At 47.9% G+C, this 20,124-nt stretch overlaps 1 protein-coding gene across 1 annotated transcript in view; it reads left to right on the top strand.

Moving 5' to 3' along the window:
* Positions 1-15,242: 15,242 nt before the first annotated feature.
* The window catches only part of Stx18 (syntaxin 18), a 68,899-nt gene continuing 64,017 nt past the window's right edge, over positions 15,243-20,124 (top strand). Inside the window, 1 exon segment of the mRNA XM_048363950.1 lies at positions 15,243-15,489. Coding sequence (XP_048219907.1) covers positions 15,322-15,489 — 168 coding nt within the window. The 5' untranslated portion in view covers positions 15,243-15,321.

Genomic DNA, 20,124 nt, shown 5'->3' with positions numbered 1-20,124 from the left:
GTAAGCATTTTATAGCCATTATTCCACTTAAGCTTTCTAATAATCCTATGAAAATGGTATTATAGCCGCATTAAAATTTTTCCAGAGGCCAGATCTGCTCAAGGCTCTGCTGTTCCAATTGTATCCAACTTCTGGGGTGCAGATCCCGTTGGAGCCATCCTGACACAGTGCATTGGCATTTTACTTCAACTGGGTACAGTCTGGATAAGGAGAAACTGAGATTTGAGCCAAGAGCCTCCATTCCCACCCACAAACAAGGGAGGAGACTGGAGCTTGGGGAAAAAGGACTGGAGAATCTCGGGGTGCTGAGGTCCCCACAGAATTCTTGAGTTCAGCACAATCTAAGGGACAATCAGAACAAGCAAGAAGCAGGCCAAGAAAGCGCCCGGCGTTTCCCGGTGCTGGGGTGAGCCAGGCCCCTCCAGGTCTGTGGCAGAGGAAGTAGAATGACGTCGCTTCAGGCACCCCACTTACCCCGGTTCTGCCCCTTGACCATTTATTTGTTTTCCAGGCAGTATAGACACAACCCCCCAACCCCCCCGCCCCCCCAAGACAGAGGAGAGTAGCAGGCGAATGCTGTCTAACATTTTCTTCGGTCAAAGGGCTCAAGGAAGCAAGGTTTGTGGGACGATGTTGGGCAGATGTGCAGAACGACTACATGTGGAGATGAGCTGCATTTGTGACAGCATCTACAGGCGTACGCGTGGCCCCCAGGTAGGTACGTGCACGTGCACGCCGGGGATACCTTCCCACCCCACGCCCCACTTCAGGAGAATGCATAGAGCCTTCTAGATCTTCTTGGGGGGTAATAACAGAAACAAGGTTCAAACCATTTGAGACGTTAAAGCAAGGGAGCGAATGTAACGAGGTTCAGTCAAACAAGGGCAGTGTTGGACGCTGAACATTTGTTTCCAGCTGCCCCACATGGGGAGATGGTGGGCTCTGCTCGGCACGTGTGAAAAGATGGGGGGCCATCCTGGCTTGGCTGCCAAAACCAGTAACGAGCTCCAGAGCCTGTTAATACAAGCCCAGTGTGCGGAAGCAGGTCCCAACAGACCTGAGAGGTGGGCTCTGTTCTTGACAGACGTGCAAACAGATGATGGACCCAGCCAGAAGCCAGGGACAGGAGGAGGCCCAGCAAAGCCAGGCAACAAAGGAGCCGGGCTGCTGGCATCAGGTTTCCGTGTGTTCTGGAGTCTGGGACGTGGGGGGGGTCCGGGGGGGCTCTTACGTATTTGCTGATCCCGCCAATCCAGGTGTCCTCAAGTGTAAAGAGCTTTCCACAGAGGAAGGTGTGTCAGCGAGGCACAGTGGCAGACACCTGTGACGCCAGCACTCATGGGGCTGAGGAAGGTGGATGTTGAGGTTGTACACCGCGTGGGGCACAAATCGAGACCCTGTCTCAAAAAACCACCCAATGCAAAAGAAGACAACAAGGAAAAGGCAAAAGGACATGACCAGTGAGTTTGCCCCCTGTGGGGGTATTTAGAGCTCAAAAGGGACCATCTCTTGCTGCTGGCGTTCTAGACAAGATCTGAGTGCCCAACAGACGTGGACTTGTTAAGTCACAAGAATTCTGTTCCGTCAGAATAGGCATTAGAACCCTTACCACATTCTCTCGCAAACATCCACTTCTCGCTTCTTAGTAACTTCCAAAGAAAAGAGAGAGAGAGAGAGAATGAAAGGAGAGGAAAGAGAAGGAAGGAGGGGGGTTGGATGGGGCTCCCTGAAGTTGTCTCCCTCTGTCCTCTCCCCCCGACATTCGGGGACCACGTCACGACAGCATCGCTGTCACGGGCTCTGGACTCTGGGGTGTTTGTTTTGCGTCCTCTTTGCGCCTACTTACCGTGCCTGGTGAACAGTGCTTGTTAATAACAGTGCTTGCTGAATGAACGAGAGAGTGAATGAACACCGTGAAGACTGTGAAGATGTGGTAGAGACACGTGTCCCAGGCTAGCACGTGTAGTTCATGCCGTGTTCTTAGGTACCGTTTGTATACATTATCCGTTTGGAGGGAAGAGGAAGCCAGACAGCCAGGGCTGAGGGGGACACGGTGGAGAAGTGAAAACACTCTGTGCCTTTCAAAAATGTCTGGGGTATTACGCCTGAAGCTGCGACGTCGGGTCCTATTTACTCCTTCTTTTCTATAAACAGTTTATAGGTTTGGTTAGAGGAGGGGAAAAAAAGGAATGAAACAAAACAAAACAGAAAAGGTCTTGTTTCTTTCTGTGTTTTCTGGGGAGGGGAGGGGGGACGAAGGCATGGCAGCATCTGGGGCTGGCACGTTGGGTCTTGATGCTCTCTCTTCACTTTTTCTCTCCAGTGTTTACTCAAAGCACGTGTAGATCCTCTGCCTTCTGCGGCAGGGCTAATGAGCAAAGTCCTGCAAGTACTTAAGGGGGGTCTCCAGGAGACCAGGGCTCTCGTAGTCCTGTAGCAGTTGGCTGTAGTCACAGCGATGCCTGGCATGTGGTAGGGGACAGGGGTGCAGACAACGGTACAGAAGAGACAAAGGTTTCCTGTCTGCCTAGATGACGAATAGATCACGGATCCATCGCTAATATTACGAGTTGCTACACCAACCCCTCAAGGGTTCAGTGCGATTCCGAGCTTACAAAGAAGGGTGAGCACAACGGTCTATCCCACAATCCTAGCTACTTGGGGGGGTGAACATAGAACCATAGCTTGAGGCCAGTCCTGGATAAAAGTTATCAAGACTTCCATCTCAGCAAATAAGCAGGGCGTGGGGCTGAAAACGTCACCCCAGCTACGAGGGAGGCAGAGCTAGAAGGAGCTAGAAGGAGCTCAGCTGAAGATTGGCCCTTGTGCAAAAACACAAGACGCTCTCTGAAAAGACGAATAAGAGAAAAACATTAGTCAGTGGTGGTCACTCAATGAGTCACGATTCAAACCTAGCCCTGCCTGTCTGTCAGAAGCGATTAAGGAAACGGTGGCCTGGTTCGTTGGTCCATCCATATTGCCCACCGGCTCCACCCTTGCTTCCCATAACTGTTCTTGGTTCCGGACCTCTGGAAACCTGCTTCATTTTTAAGAGCCAAAAAGGAGCCAATAGTAAGTGGGTGATGGATACGTTAGGTAAATGGTGGACAGAATGATAGACAACAGAACCAGCGGATGGATAGGCTAACTGCCAAAGGTCCCCTCCCCTGCCCGTACCTATGGTATCAGTCTGCTCGTTTTCCATATGACACCACATCCTAACAGCACAGATACCTATAACTTCCCAGCCAGGATGACAAATGCTGCCATGGTTTGAATATGGTGTAAAACATTTTGGTCCCCGGCTGGTGATACTGTTTTTTGGAGGTTCTGGAAACTGTGGGAAGTGAAACCTAGAGGGAGAGAGTAGGTGACTGGGGATGTACCTTTTAGGGTTATACTGTGTCTCTACTCCATTCTCTCTTCCACAGGATGGTAAAGAAGCTCCTCTGCCACAAACAGCCTCTACACAGGTGCCCAGGACCTGAGAAAGCACAGACGGAACCCTCTGAAGCTGTGAGCGCAAACCTTTCCTGCCTCGAGTGGCTTGCGTCAGATGTTTGCTCACAGCGACTCAAGGGGGACACACACAGAAATTCGGTACCAGAGAAGTGAAGCCACTGCTGACTCCCGACAGTGTGGTTCTCGGGCCCCTGGAAGTGGTCTGTAGGAGGAGTTTGGAAACATTTGGAGCAGCAGACTTGAGAAGGCAGAGGATGCTATGGACAGCGATCAATGGGAGGTTCTGCGGGGAGCTCAGAAAACCAGAAAGGCTGATGGGAAGGCAGATAGCGCAGACTCTGCTCAAGAGGTTTGGCCAGTGCGCTTCAGTTAGATGTTGCTCCAGGTTCTTGGTATCTCAAAGAAAGAATTGAGTGAAACACACACAAGGAAGAAACACACAGGAGAAGTGGAAAATTCATGAAGTAAAAGTAAATGGGAATAAGATTTGGGAGGTGAGAGTCACTGAAAGAAACAAGTCACCAGGGGCGTGCCTTTAAGTATTATGCCGGTCACAGTCTCCTGCTCTCTGCCTGCTTCCTGTCACCATGAAGTGAAGATGATCCTTTGCCACAAGTTCTTGTTGCCATGGTCTGGCCAAGCACACGAATCAAGCAACCAGGAACCTAACCATCTGAAATCTAGGGCCCAAATAAACCCTTACTGCCTTTAGTTGTTTAAGTTGTTCTGTCTCAGTGATGAAAACACTAAGTAATACAAATGCCCTGAAGTCTTGAAAGTAGAGTATACTTTGTGATCCAGCTTTTGCCCAGACCTCATTAATTCAGGAAGATGATATCTTGGCCAGTGGAAAAACATCGAATGCATGCAAAAACTCCTTAATTGCGGGTTTCCTTTTGCTGTCTGCTCTCTTAATGAACTTGGAAACTATTTTATGTAAATTATACTTGTTAAATGGAGCTTTTGCATTTGCCTGCTCCAAGAGCAGGGGTAGGCACGGGAAAGAGCAGGAAAACTACCATCCGGTAAAAGTGTTCCTTGGCCAGGAGCTGGCCCTGATACCCGCACTAGCTCCTCCACTCTGGACCAAACTCCTCGCTTAGATGCTGGATGTGAATGTGAGCTCCCAGGACAGAGCAGGATGGTGAGGCAGAAATCTTGGCAGTACCACTGAGGGCAGGAGGCGTATGCTAATCCTAGAGGTGCCTGGGGAGGGATGAGTAGCTCTAATAAGGACAGCATGTGGGTGAGTGAGTGGAATGAAGGAAATGAGGGAAAGGTTGATTTGGCAGGCAGAGCAGAGCTAGATAAGCAGCCCATGTGGAGATCTAGCCAAGGCAGGAGTCCAAAAGATGGCTCTAAGGTCTGTCTTCCTGTCACCTCTGATCCACGAACACTAGCCTGAATATTCTTCCTGAATAATTAGAGCACAAGTCGAGGTCTGACTGGGGTTGGCCCAATCTACCCTGGCAACAAGAGGTCGTGGTAACAAGCAGACCCCTCTCTGGTCCTTGCTTGAGCCACAGAAGCAAGGACAAATGACAGCCTAGGAAAGGATGGGGCCCTGGGACATCTTAAGGGACAGTAGACCAGGAGGAAGGAGAGAGGAAAAGGAGGTCAGGCTTTGGAACTCACTACCTGGGTTCTATTTCTGCTCTGTTATTAACCAACTGTGTGATCTTAGGTGACTTAACCACTCAGTGTCTTGATTTTTTTTCACATCTTTTTATATGGAGACAATAATACCAATGCACAGAATTAGGTGCTTTATTCCCCCACTGAATGCTGAAAGTCACTCTGGGTTCCTGGTGTTCTGTGAGGATTCACTACCATCATCATCACCTGTCTATTCATGATGATCACTCATACACCCAGAAATTTAATCCGCCTTCCTGTATTAGAAGGATTTTCCAATACTACCATCATCCTCACTCTCCAGGCCAGGACAAAGAGAAGTTCAACTCACAAGGACAAAACTGGGTTGACCCAGTCCTCCTGGAGACAGCGGCTACAGTAGACAGTAGCTAGACTCCAGCCCAGCCCTTGCAAGAGCTACAGAAGCCAAGACAAATGACAACCCAGGAAAGGGTGGAGCACTTGAAGGGCTTAGGGGTGAGTAGACCAAGGAGGAAGGGAGGAAGGCAAAGACTGAAGGGAGCAGCTCGCTCTGTAGATACAAGACAACCCCAGGAATGGAGGAATCTGGTTTCATGCTGGCTGCAGGGCTAGGGCAGAGGCCGGGTCCTGAGCATCTGCCTGTAACCTCCTCCCTCTGTAGAAAGGAATCTTTTCCCTGACAGTTCGGGTAGGGAAGCCATCTCCTGGTCAGTCCTCTACAGCAGGATCCATGGCGGGGAGGTGGGGGGGGGGGGTCAAGCATCATGTAAGCTTTGTGGTCATTGTGTCCTGGGGGGTCCCGGAAGGCAGACAGTACGAGAAAGCCCTTTGATCACGACGAGGGGCTTTATAAATGAAACATGACAAATAATAAACGAGACATATAGGACCGAACATGAGTTTATGTGTCAGTACAGAAGTTCTTTGGTTAAAGCCTCATCAGTGATAGTCATTGAACTTAAAATCGACTCTAGGAATCTATTTGCTCATGACCTACCTGGGGAGGACATGATGTTCACAGAGGTGACCGTGTTCCGCTTTGAAGGCAAAGTTGCTGCAATTGGCCTCCTTTTTTTTGATGAACAGTTGTGAAAGCCAATAGTTGGCTTAGACTTCCTAAGTCAATGAGAAACCTGACTTTCTGGGGAGTTCAGGGGAAGCCTAGCAAGGTGACCAGCGCCTGGTTGGGGTAACTTTTGGCATCCTACCGTGCTGGCCTGCCTTATGCCTACAAAGCAAAGGGAAGTGAAGACAAGTAATAACCGAGACCTAAAAATACATCAAGAATAAGTGTCTTGTGAGGAAATTCCAAGCTTTATTAAATGCATTTTCAGTGAAAGGAGCCCTACAGAGAATTTCTTAATAAACTTCAAGGCGGGGAGCTGTTGGTCGCTGGAGCAGCCCACGTCAGCAACTGTGGCAGGCTGGGGCTGGCCTGTGGCATCGGCCAGCGGGTGCCAGGGTCATTCCTACCGTGGAAGGGACACTCCCTGACAAGTGGGAAGATGCCGTGAGCGCTGACGGCCCGCTGGCTTGGAAAGAGCCACCCGGAAGCCCCTGTCCTTAGACGCCTCGGCTCCTCATTTCAGTGCCCAAGAGCACCTGTTTTCATGAAGTTCTTCCTAACGGGAAACCTAAAGCCTGTGCTTGAATGTCAGTGCACTTACCTCTCATTCTGTTCAACACAAGTGAGGAACAACCACACTCCATACACACAAGTACTTGATCTCATCCATCCCCCAAATCTAATATTCTCCAGAGTAATACTCCAAATCCTAGAGACAGCCTGAGACTCAGCAAGCCACGGGGCCAGTTTCTTCATAAGTGCTTCCTTTCGTTCTAAACACAGATCCAAGGTACTGCCTCCGTACTGGTTCTGAAGAACACTCATTTGTTGGGTGCATGGAGGCCTGAAAGTCCTACCTGCTGTCCCAGAAACATCACCCAGAGCTTAGGCTGTCTATTTCTACACCCGACATCCCCACCGGGCTGTATCTTTTATTATTAATTTCACAGTGGGCAGTGAGTTACATACTTTTCCTTGGACACAACAGCCCAGGCAGGTAATTATTTTTATCTTTAATGAAGAAATGAGCAACGATCTCACTACCAAAGACTTCATCATTAAGAAATGACTCAACGATTTCACTAATGGTGACTAGGACGTGAACCCAGGGCTCTCCAATACAGAACCGAGGCTCTTGCCACAATACCAGGCTAAGCCTGGCTCCTGCTCTGTTGAATCCCACCGAGACCGGCATAACTGACAGTACCAGAAGCAGAGCACGGAACAGCTCTCTACAGTGTGCACCTGCAGTGGAGCTTCATTCTAGTTTGTGTTGATCTTCTCCTATCTGTGCCCACAACCAGATGGCTAATGTTGCCTAAGGCTTTTTTATTCCACTCTTCAGAGGTGTCATTAAAAAACAACTGATGGGGCTGGGGATATAGCCTAGTGGCAAGAGTGCCTGCCTTGGATACACGAGGCCCTAGGTTCGATTCCCCAGCACCACATATACAGAAAACGGCCAGAAGCGGCGCTGTGGCTCAAGTGGCAGAGTGCTAGCCTTGAGCAGGAAGAAGCCAGGGACAGTGCTCAGGCCCTGAGTCCAAGGCCCAGGACTGGCCAAAAAAAAAAAAAAACAACAACTGATGGTGAAAGGTGTAATATTGATCAAGATGCATTGTACTTATAACCTGACTTGTTAAAATGGTAACCCCAGCACCTGGAGAAAAAAGGATCTGGGCATGGCATCACACACCTGTAACTTAGCACTAGGGAGATTTAAGATTTCACGTTGAATTGTGAGATCCTGTCTCAAACACACAAACAGAAAAAAAGCAAAAACAAAAACAAACTCTCCATGCTATGACTTGAATGTGCCTCCTAAAACACATGGTGGTACCTTATCTCCACAAGAAGATTGGGCAAGACAAGATCTTTAAAAGAGGATTAGGTCATAAGGCCTCAGACCTCCAGAATACACAAACCCCTTAGTAGGCTGGTAGATTAAGGAGTTAATGGATTCTCACAGGAGTGGGTCTGTGACAAAAACGGGTCCTGTCTCTTGTACATGACTCTGTCACATGTGACTCTTTGCTGCTTCTGGATTCTGCAGAGTCCCTAGCAGCAAGAAGGCCTTCACCAGACATAGCTTCCTGACCTTAGACCTCCTAGTACCCACAACTGTGAACAGAATAAACCTTTTCTCTTTATAAACTGCGCAGTCTCAGGTATTCTGTGGAAGCAATAGAAAAGACACCGAGACAGGCCACAGTTTTTACTTAACATTTAAGTATAATTATCTTTGTATACCCTTGTCTGCCATTAGTCCTGACCTGTTCCAAGGCAGGAATTTCACCTTTGTTTTGTATTTTCTGCACCTAACACAGTGCCACCTACTGAGCAGAGACTGGCAATGCATTTGGAAGAGGACCCTCTTAGATGCAATCATGTGTGCATGGGCAAAGTACACACATCCATACTTACATTACTCTACTTCTCAACTCAAAAGCGCGCAGAGATATATGAGGATTGATTTGTAGAAATACTATGCTGCCCTCCCCAGTACTTCCAGCCCACAGCTGTTTTGTGGGCACTGAAGAGTTGGGAGATAAAGAATCTAATCTCATTTTCCTACTAACTCAATGTGTGATCTTGGACAAGTCACTTGTTTTCTCATCTGAACGACGAAGAAAGTTGGCCCGGATAATACTTAAGGGCCTTTCCAGTCCTGAGTTTCCATAATTCTATGGCTATCTACAGACTTATCTAAATAATCACAAAAAAACACTACTTCATGCTGGAGAAACACAGTCATAATAAACTAAGCAAAACCAAATGCCCTTCAATATCCTGTTGTGAACTATAAAATGTCCCCTAAAATCACATTTTCCCCTTGAAACAGGATGTAGGAAAAATATTTTCCTATTAAATCCTTTTAAAGTGCAAGAGAAAGCATTTATTCTACGATCTGCTGTCCAACTCAATAAAAACTAGAGGATTCAGCCATCTTAATTACAGAAGATACTGTCAGAAAGCAAAGGCGGTGGAAATTCAAGTTGGAAACCAAGAGGCCATGCCAACAAAACAATGCAAGAGTTTTCTGGGGGTCTGTACCGGGCATTGAGCAGTTTATTTCTGCCATTATGTTGGGGAAACCAGTAAATGAGTTTTTACGAGGTGATTTATGAAACTCCTGGGGTAGACGAAGTCAGCACGGGAAGAAGTTGCACCAAACTTCCAAACGTGTGGGGCGAGGGAGCAAGGACTTGAACTTTGATGAGTGATTACATTGCTGCGAGTTGAGTCCTCTGAGGCGGGGAAAGCAAAACAGGAGACGTACCTGAAGGGAGGAGGCAAAGGTGATTATGGCCTCGCACCCTGGATGGCTGAGCGCTTACTAGACTGGATCCCTCAAGTCTATTTCTCTCATTTCCACACAACCTGGAGCGTTACAAGGAACAGGCTCGTAAACATTGCTCGATGAGAAAGAAAAAGAGCAAGCAGATCTCCGCTTTTTCAGGAAGCCCCCGCAGGTGTCTGCAAAGGTTATCACTCCTACTTTACTGGAGTTACCTCCCTGTGATGCCAGAATACTGGCTCCCTCAAAGATGTCCTCACTTCTCCACACAGGAACGGAGATTACAGACAGAATGAAGGTCCTTGATCTGCAAGTATCTTAGCTTTTTGCTGATATAACAAACACTTGATATCATCAAGTTATGAAGAGAAAATGGTTTTGTCTCGATTTTGGAAGATTCAGTCCACTACTGACTAGCCCGTTGCTTTTGGGACTGTGTGGTAGAACAAAACTGCTCACCTCATGACCAAGGGACAAAGAGAAGAATAAGAGACCAGGGTTTTGCAACTCCCTTTAAGGGCATTCCCCACCCCTACCCCAATGACGTGAAGGCCTTCCACGAGGCCCTTCCTCTTGAAGTTTTTCTACCAACTACCATCATGCCAAACTGAAGACCAAGCCTTTCACATCTAGGCCTTCCAGGGTTAGTTCACTTCCAAATTTTAGCAGCTTAAGTTTCAGAGAGGAAGCTTATTCTAGACAATGTGAGTGTGCCCAATGTAACGACTGGGGTGCTGACATGTGCACAGGGAGGCAGAGAGGTGGATGTCACGGCGATGCAGCGGGGTAGAACCTCATTTCACCATTCCTGGTGTCAAAGGTGAAGGGGGAGGCTGTGAGCCCAAGACTGCAAGTAGCCTGGTAACCCAGAGAAGCCGAGGACAAAGAAACAGATCCTCGCCTAGGGCCTCCAAACTGGGAACACAGCCCAACCAGAACCCTGACTTTAGTCCAGGAAGATCTATACTAGGCTCCTGACCTCTAGAACCACAGGATATATATGTGCATTAAGCCATTAAACTTGCAGTAATGTGTTACCGCAGCAGTTGGAAATGAAGGCACTCCAACACTCCCAAATATGACAGCTAGTCACGCCTGCGCCACCTGGCTCGCCAGGCCAGGGAGGGGTCACCCCTCACCAGCAGGGATCATTCTGTTCTGCATCCTCAGGAAATGGATACGGGATGGATACATCAAGTTAAACGGGTTCATCTGTGAGAACAGAAAATCAGGCCATATACTACTACTGCTGAAAGATAGAGACAAAATGCTTATGGTGTTCTGAGAAAAAGACAACAGTGTACACTCCCCACCCAGTCACTCTTCCACTGGTCCCGGTCAGAGGCGAAGGCTCAACAACAAAGGTCCTCAGCAAAGAACTGTCATTAGATGCGACTCAACCAGTCCAAGACAAAGACTGGCTTGTGTTGCCCACCAAACTAGTGACTACTTCTCAGGCAGGTGCAAAGGGCCTGAGGGGAAATCGCTCCTGAAATCTTGGCGTTCCTGCACAGTTCAGAGGTTCCGAGATCTAATAAAGGCCACTAGGACGCCCTACAAAATTTCTTAGGTATTTAAAGCACTCAAAGTTCCAATCGTCCTGAGAGGAGAAACATGTGTAAGTAAGTGTGTGGAAGCCGGCCAGGCCTTCGTGTCCAGAGGCCTGTCAGAGGCTGAGAGCTAGCAGAGCAACCACTTCCCCTACACTGTTCTGAGCCTTTTATTCACCAGTGCCACCTTCATAAGGCCTACAAGTAGACCGTGGATTCTACTTGTATGTATGATTCTTGTTCAAAGAACCTTGTAGTTCCGATGACAATTGAGAAGCACAAAGACCACCCTGAAGTCCAACTAAAGGGGAGCTACTTCAGTCCCAGTTCAGGATGGCATCTTCTAAGATGAGCCCCTCCAGGGGAGGACTTCTAGACTGCCCCCCTGTGTGCTACCCACACTGAGCCATTCTTGCCAGGTCTGGACTCTTGAAGACTTATTTGCAGCAAGAGACAACAGAGTGCAGGTGCTGGTGGGATTCTATCTACTCAGAAGGCTGAGAGTTGGAAATTCTGGATTCAAAGGCAGCCCAAGAAGAAAACTCTGTGAGCTTCCATCTCCTATGAACAATAAAATGCTGGACTGGAGGTGCGGCTCAAGTGCTAAGTACCAGGTGTGAGAAAGAAAGCCAACAGCACAGGCCCTCAGTTCAAGCCCTGACACCAGCACCAGCATATAAACTTAAGACAACAGAGGTCTCCTAAGGAGAAGAGACTATCTTTCCCAAGGCCATTGCTGAGGGCAGGACCACCACACCTAACCAGTGAGTTGACCCGTCTGCCATTCCCTCTGCAGCCAAGAACTTGTCTTAGGATACCTTTTTGGACCAGTTCCTCATGATGACTGGAGCATGATGGGACGAATCCAAGCCACAGATAATGCCCCATCAATTTGCTCATTCTAACTCTTGAATTGCAGTCATATGAACCTAGGGTTAAAAAAAGAATATTGACCTCCAGTTTAACATCAAAAAGCTAGAAGTGGAGCTGTGGCCTCAAGTGGTAGAGTGCTAGCCTTGAGCAAAAAGGCTCAGGGACAGTGCCCAGGTCCTGGCTGGCACACACACAAATAAAAAGAATCAGGAGTCTGAGACCTGTTTTGTCCCTGTGCTGAGATTCCTGCTTTCCAGTAACTCCTTGATACAAGTTGCTTCCTTCCTGAGGTTAGCTTGCTTGCTAGCCATCTGACTGTGGTGGCTCTTGGTCACAGGCAAGGTAGTTTGGACTCTATAGCAAATGTGCTCTTTCTCTGCACTTCTCAGTGGATTGCCTTTCCAGGTCAACAAGGACCACTCCAGATGCTACAGACTGTCACAGGATTCCTAAACAAGCTCTCTGCTTTGGCATTCCAACAGGTCCTTAAGAGAAGCTGAGAATAAGAGCTAAGGTAGGACCCCATCTCCTCTAGGTACATGTTGAGAGACGCATGCCTAGGGCCATTGGACATACTTCTCACTGCACACATGACAAAACCAGTCCCAGTTGGCTTTCTTTTTCACTCCAATAGGTACCTTCTTAGGACATGGGGATGCAGTTCTCCAAGGATGAAGGATATAGGGGAGATCAAAAGAGATAAAGTGAAAAAAACACAAGGATAAGCAGCTTTTGGACTGGTCAGTTTCAAGAAAGATACAGACTGGGTATGGTGGGGCTCGCCTGCAATCCCAGAACTCAGAGGCCGAGGCAAGAAGTGCTTAAGATCAAGGCCAGTTTGGATGACCAGCACCACCAACAAACGAGACACAAACCAGAGGCTGATGAAGGTGGCCGATTTGGAAAGGAAAGAGGACCAACAAAGGATCAAAACTAAGGAGACCGGCCCAGGAAATGAAAGAAAGACGCAAGGCAATTATAGTGTGTATTAATTTCCTAGATTGTATAACAGATGACAACAAACTTTGTGACTTAAAAGAAATTTATTTTCCAGTCCCAAAGGGCAAAAGTCTGAGGTCAAAATGGTGGAAGGGCCACATTTCCTTCAGAGGTGCTAGGGGCAGAATTCCCCCCTTGCTTCCTCCAGCTCTGGGGGTTGTCAGCATTTCTAGGCCTGTATATCCAGCCTTCTAATATGTATGTTTTCCCATGCTTTATTTTTTTCTTATTTACATCTAGATTTAAATAGGATTTCGGTTCGACGTGTGTTCATGAGTACAATGAATCTTGATTAATGCCACTCTTTCCATCATTCTCCCTTATCGTCCCCAAACCCATTCATCCCCTCAAGTGACTTATCTCTGTATCTCATTTAAGGACACTGTTACTGACTTTAGGGCCTACATGGATGACGAAAAATCATCTGTTCACCTCAATCTCCTTAATTCATTACATCTATAATGAGCCTTTTTCTAAGTAAGTTAATAGTTCACAGGCTTTAAGAATCTGGATGTGGATGGATAAGCTCCCAAGGGGCCAACTGTTAGTTCATTATAGGCTAGGAGAAAACAGGATGAAACAGGATGAAGTCAGCAGTTCAGACTAAGGGGCCTTATGTACATTTCTGAAATCCTAGTCACACATGGCTTTACAGCCTGTTTTTCACCTTGGTCTCATCATTACAATTTCTCTGTTTTTATGGAGCAAGACAGACAACTTGAAGGTTTGTCCTTACCTCTCCACTAAAAACCCACTGCCCCAAACACATTATTCACATTCACATTATTCACACACCACACTGATGGTTCAATGCAGCTCAACCTCCCACTGAAGCAAAATCCCTTCCCAATTATTCGCTTTCTACTTCTCAGGCCCTTTCCTAGGTTCTGGCTGCTTCTTCATCCTCCTCATTCAATCCCCTCATTTTATTATGCAGAGGAATTTAACTCTTCTCTGTCTATTTGCCCCCAGGCTTACCTTAGCAGAGCCAAAGAGTCCTTAATGTCTCCATAAAACAAAGGGCCATTTATTAAAGACAAAATCATTGGCACTGATTTCCTATTTTTTTTTCATTCTCTCATCCTCTAGCTGTATGGAAATGAGTTTTCCTCAGACAGGAAAGACGAAATAGTTACAATCTGGATTTTAGATAATCTTTTCCTTCCTTCTTTCTGGTAAAATATACGTTTTCTTGACATTTTCTTTTTTTCCATTTCTTATTGTCCAAGTGCTGTACAGAGGGGTTACAGTTTCATTCATAAGGCAGTGTGTACATTTCTTATCCAACTTGTTATCTCCTCCCTCATTTAACTATTTCTTATAGGTTCTTTTTTTCAATTTTTTTTAATCTCAGACCTCTTTTATACTATTTTCAGGGCCATAAATTTTAGTTTATATGGATCTAATCTATTGATATTTACCACATGAGAAATAGAATTTAAAAAAAAGTTCAAAGGCATTTATTAATCTTAAAACAAGAATAAGGCTATCAGGCACGAATATAAATGATATCTTTTTACGAAACACATTATCCAAAACAACAGTTACAGCAACAACAGAAAACACTTGGGAAGAAGAAGGGCAGCACTTCCATTTTCCCAGATCTCTTTAAAGTCTGGCTTAATAGAAGACAGCTGCTCGGGCATTGCAAGATCAGAGTCCCTGGAAAACTCAACTGTACAACTCATGAGAGACAAGAGAACGAAAAGCATTTCAGGATTATCTTGCTGACCATTAAAAGCACATTCCACTTTGAATCCACATTTCGACCCACATTCCATTCGGGCCTCCTCTTTAAGGAAAAGTGGGGGGGGGGGGAGAGGGAGGGAAGCAAATTCCAGGAACTCAGTGAGATATGAAGTTAAAACTAAACCGTGAACCGAAACTTCAGAAAGGTCTCCCGTGGACACACACAACTCGGAGCACTGGGCATCCTGAGAGGCTCCCACCCCCCCCACCCCGCCACCGTCCCCCCCCCCCACCGTCTCCCACCGAGGGCCGCGGGCCCGGGGACCCCCGGCAACCCGCGGCGACCCCCAGCCATTCACCAGCAGCCAGGCGACACCAGAAAGCCCGACCCGCGTCTTCCGACTGGATGCTCACCCAACTCCCCCCACCCCGGGAAGGTGCGGACCGGGGGCCGAATGTTCGAGAAGCCAGGCCCCGCGTGCGGTCTTCGGCCAGGCTGAGGGAGGCCTCCGCTCCGCGGACGTTCGCCGCGACCGGAAGCGAGGGCGCCCACGCGCCGCGCGAACTCGGGTCCTGGGAGGCCGGAACCTTTCTCCTCTCGCCGCGATGTCTGGGCGGGGGGGCGGAACCTTTGTCTGGGAGTCGCCGTTTCCGGACGGAAGCGTGCGCAGCCGGAACCGTCCTCCTCGCTCCTCCCTCCGCCCGCCGCCCGGCCCGCCACCGGGGTCGCCGGCTGCTGACGTGTGCGCCCGCAGGTGCCGGTCGACATGGCGGTGGACATCACCCTGCTGTTCCGGGCCAGCGTCAAGACCGTGAAGACGCGGAATAAGGCTCTGGGCGTGGCGGTGGGCGGCGGGGCCGAGGGCACCCGCGACGAGCTGTTCCGCCGGAGCCTCCGGCCCAAGGGCGACTTCTCCAGCCGGGCCCGCGAAGTGGTGAGCGGGTTGCTATGGAAATGGGGTGGAAGGGGGGTGGGGAACAGGAAGGGGACGCGAGACGGGGCGGCGGACCCGCGTCCCGGGGCACCGACCGGACCGGCCGGGGGTCGCTTCCCTGAGCTGGTCTTTGAGCCGGAGCTGTCTCCGTCAACGAACGGGCTTGCTTTGGAAGAAGGGGGCCCCGTGTGGGGGGACCCCTCAAGCCGGTGGCTCCCGAGGGGAAGGAAGGAGCTCGGCTGTCTGACACCCCCCCCCACACACACACACCCGCCTAATGCATGCGTTCCTTTATGAGGTAATGAATTCACCGTCGCTGCAGACTTGAACTACCCTGGAAACCTCCTACAGCCCCTCGCCCTCTGTGACGCGGTTGTCTTGAGGTGAAAACCCGTCCGGCGGGCCCGGGGCTCACACCTGTAATCCTAGCTACTCCAGAAGCTGAGAAGTGAGAGTCACAGTTGGAAGCCATCCCGAGCAGGGAAAAGTCTATGAAACTCTAGTCTCCCAATTAAACACACACACACACACACACACACACACACACACACACACAAGCACACACAAGCACGCTAGAAGTGGAGGTGTGGCTCAAGTCGTAGAATGCTAGCCTTGTGCAAGAAAGCTCAGGGACACCCCTCAGGCCTTGAGTTCAAGCCCTGGGACCAGCGCAAACCAACAGAAACAACCATCAGCTGCTGAACTCTACCCTCCTCTTGCCTCCTGCCAAGGGTAGAGCCCGGAACTAGGAGACTGGTTTAGGATGATCTTCCACAGACCTTCGGTTATGATTGTCTAAACTGAGTTCTGTACCCAGAACACGGCAGGCTGTGAGTGAATGATTTGTCCATCTGAGATCAGGGATCTTCTCCTTACTGGCAGGAACAGAGTTAGCTTCAGCTGGAAAAGCATGACTCATATCTTGGCTTTGTAAATACTTCTTGACTAAACAGTTGTCTGTTTTCACTGAAGAGTGTGTTAGCAAGAATGTTGGCCTTGTTCATGTTTTGCGTTTGACAATTAGTGTAGTTTTTGTGGGGCCTAAAGCCGATGCATTTCTCTGTGCACTTCTTTAAAAATATATTACCAAAAAACTTCAGACCATTGGAAGATGCAAATAAGGGGCCCTCAAATCTTAGCATCATTGATTTCAATGCCCAATGCCCAACACTTGTTAGTTTTGAATAAATATATGTAGGCATGAATTAATGAATGGCTGTTAGTAGAAGATGTTAAAACATCTGAAAGGGGAGTAGGCCAGGTTCAGTGTCTCATGCTACTTGAGATGGAGACAGGCTGGCCCTCACCAAAAAAACAAACAAAAAAAAAAACAAAAAACAAAAAAACTATTTCAGACTCATGATAACAAATAAGATGGGTGTGGTGGTTCACACCTGTAATCCCAATTACTGAGAAGACAGAAAGATCTAAGTCCAAGGCTGGCCAGGGGAAAAATGTAGTACCCAAGTTGAAAAACAGCTAAAGCAAAAAGGGGCTAGGAGCATGGCTAAAGTGGTAGAGCACCTACTTAGCAAGTGTGAGGCTCTGAGTTCATACCTCAACACTGCCAAAAACAAGGAGGAGGACTGGGTCAGATTAGAGTTCATCACTAAACATAAACAGTGCCTTCCTTCTAACCAGTACTGGCTAAGACTAACATGATATAGCATTGGGGGCAGATACATACAAGTCTGGAAAGGTGTTACTAGGCAACCATGCAAAAATAACACCCTAGAAAAGGAGAAGGTGCTTCCAGTACAGATAGGTGGGGAAGGGCATCTGAGGCCAAGAAAGTAGTATGTCCGAAGGTGTGAAAGGTATATCAGCCTCACCTAAGTGGGTTTGATAAACACTTGAACATGGCTGGAATGTGGGACTCCCAGAAAAACGGGACTGCAGTGGCAGACAGAAGTAGATCTTGAAGGGCCTTGTACAGCTTGAACTTCGCCTCCTAGGGAGTCAGGAAGGGTGTGTACGACCCCATGCTGTGATCCTCTTCACTTCCTCCCCACCACTGTGAAAGCCAGTTCTAATTTCCCGGTAAATCCTGGAGTTCAGAACCCTTTACAGTTCTGTGCCCTAGGAGCCATTGCCAGTGGTTGGGCTTAATGTTCAAATCTATCATCCTACCTGAAAGCGAGCGAAAATGGAATTAATTGTATGCTTAAAGCAGAAGCATGGCCCTTTTAAGCTTTAAAAGAGCCTGAGTTCATCTTGTTCAGGCTTATCATTTTATAGGTGGGAGGACTTAACAGCCTGTGTGGCAGATGATTTGTTTTTGAAAGTTCTCAGGCTCTCCTTTAGTTTGATTTGGGCAGGCCAGGCGGGGATGGTCATGCTATGTTCACAGGCGCTCCTCTTGAGACTCAGCAGCACATCGCAGCACAGGCTCTCAGACTTTCCACCGCAACCCCAGCTTTGTTCTGCTCACAGGTTCATATGCTGTTCCCCAGCAGCGGTACCTCGCACCCTCTTCTCCAGTGGGGCCTAGACAAAAAGTGGCCAGAGGTGACCACACAAGGATGCAGATGTGCACCAGTGTTAAAGTTACACATGCCAAGTTACCTAAGAAAGCACAGGCGTGCACAACTCCGGGTTATACCAGTATGCTGAGCCAGCTGAATCCCAGTCCTTAGAAGTACAGGCCCAAGCCCTCAGAAGCTATAGTGAGAAAGCCTGACTTGCTCTACTTACCCTGCACACCCAGACAAGGGAAATGACTGGCCCAAGGTCGTAACAACTGTCCTGGGGCACCGACAGAGGTCACAGGCAGGGCCTTAGAACCCATTTAATGATAACTCCACATCCTACTTAAGTATTCACTAATTTAAAAAAAATTAATGTTTTTTTTTTGTGTGTGTGTGTGTGTGTGTGTGGGCTTCAACTCATTGTCTAGATGTTGTCCCTTGACTTTTTCATTCAAGACTGACTTTCTGCCACTTGAGCCACACCTCCACTACTGGCTTTTTTGCTGATTGAGTTTTGCTGATTGAGTTAAGAGTCTCCCAGACTTTCCCACCCAGGCTGGCTTCAAATTGCCATCCTCAGCTCTCAGCCTCCAAGTAGATAGGATTTCAGGTGTGAGCCACCTGAGCCTGGTCTCCACTATAAAACACAAGAATTCCTTGGCTTTTGAATGGAGAACATTCAGCATGTGTCTTCCTTGAGCTAGTGCTGAATGGGACCTCCAACGGAAAGACTGGGATTTGGGGGCCTCTTCCTGGCTATATGAATGTGGGAAAGTTGTTTGACCCCAGTTTCCTCCTTTCTAAAATAGAGTGGTAACTTTAGAAGGCCTTGGGCACATGGAATATGAAAAGGTGTGAAGTACCTACAGGAGTCTCAGTTCTTTTGGTTGCAAGTATTAGTAACCTAACATAAGGTAACCTGAGCAAATGGAATGGCTTGCTGACTTGGTATGTCTTTCTGTAGTCTAGCTCTTATGCTTAAAGCCCTAGGAATGGACTCTTGGTTCTGCTTGGGTACCCATGGAGTAAGGTTCTTCAGTCATCAGGCTGTATGTCCACCCCAGTCTGTGGCTAACAGGTGGCTTTTATTTACAACTGCAGCCCAACAGAACCACAGAAAAGGGAGTGCTTTGTCTGGGAGTAGGGAGTAAAGGGTAAGGGCTGACAGAGCTGATACTACCCACCATGGTGCCTCGCAGACCGTCTGCCCTGCCCGCACCTTGCCTGGCCCTTGTCTTCCACTCTGTGGGGATTTGAAACCTGGAGTCAGGATGCACTCAGAAGATGTCACATAGCAGACTAATAATTTCAGTCACAAGCTGTGTCCCCTAGGCCAAATCAAGACTGCTCCCTGTTTTGTTTTGTTATTAATAAGATTGTCTTGGGATGTGGCCATGTTCTGTTAGTTACGTACATGCTCAAGGTGTTTTCATGCTGTAGCAACGGTGCTGGACCTGCAAAGGGCTGCACGGCCTAAGGAATTTACTGTCAGGCCCTTTAGAGAGAGTCGGCCCCCTCTTGGCGTAGTACATTCAGCATTGTAAGAAGTTTGGACGTTAGGCTCTGTGCTTAAGCAGAGGTATGATACGTATGTACTTTACAACTAGCAGTTGCAATATCACTGATGCTTTGGTGTGACAATGAGAGGTAATTATGAGGCTGTTTTAATAAGAATTCATATGAAAGCTGAAGAGCTGGTGATTTATCCATCACAAGTTGAGTCTTCCTTTTCTAAAATGCATAGGGCTAGAAGTAGTTTAGGATTTGGAATGTTTGGATTTTGCGTGCACATGATGAGATAACTTGTAGATAGGACCTATGTCTAAAAATAAACTACACATTATACACATAGTCCGAATATAATTTTATAGATATTGTTAGTGCACTTGCATTTTGTCTGCAACCTGTCATGAAGCCAGATGTAGAATTTTCTACACAGGGGCATTATATCTGTGCTTAGAAAGTTTCATATTTTTGAGGGCTTTACTTTGGTGTGTGTGGTACTGCAGTTTGATCTGAGGCTCTGGTGCTTGCTAAGCAAGCACTCTGTCACTTGAGCCAGGCCGCTAATCCTTTTTGCCTTTAGGTTATTTTTCAGCTAGCATCCTGCTTTTATTCCTCAGGCCAGTCTGGGACTGATCCTCCCACTTAAGCCTCCCAAGTAGTT

This window comes from Perognathus longimembris, chromosome 16 (assembly GCF_023159225.1).
Source record: "Perognathus longimembris pacificus isolate PPM17 chromosome 16, ASM2315922v1, whole genome shotgun sequence".
Lineage (NCBI taxonomy): Eukaryota > Metazoa > Chordata > Mammalia > Rodentia > Heteromyidae > Perognathus > Perognathus longimembris.
The sequence above is the reverse complement of the archived record's forward strand: the minus strand, read 5'-3'. Positions and strand labels throughout refer to the sequence as shown.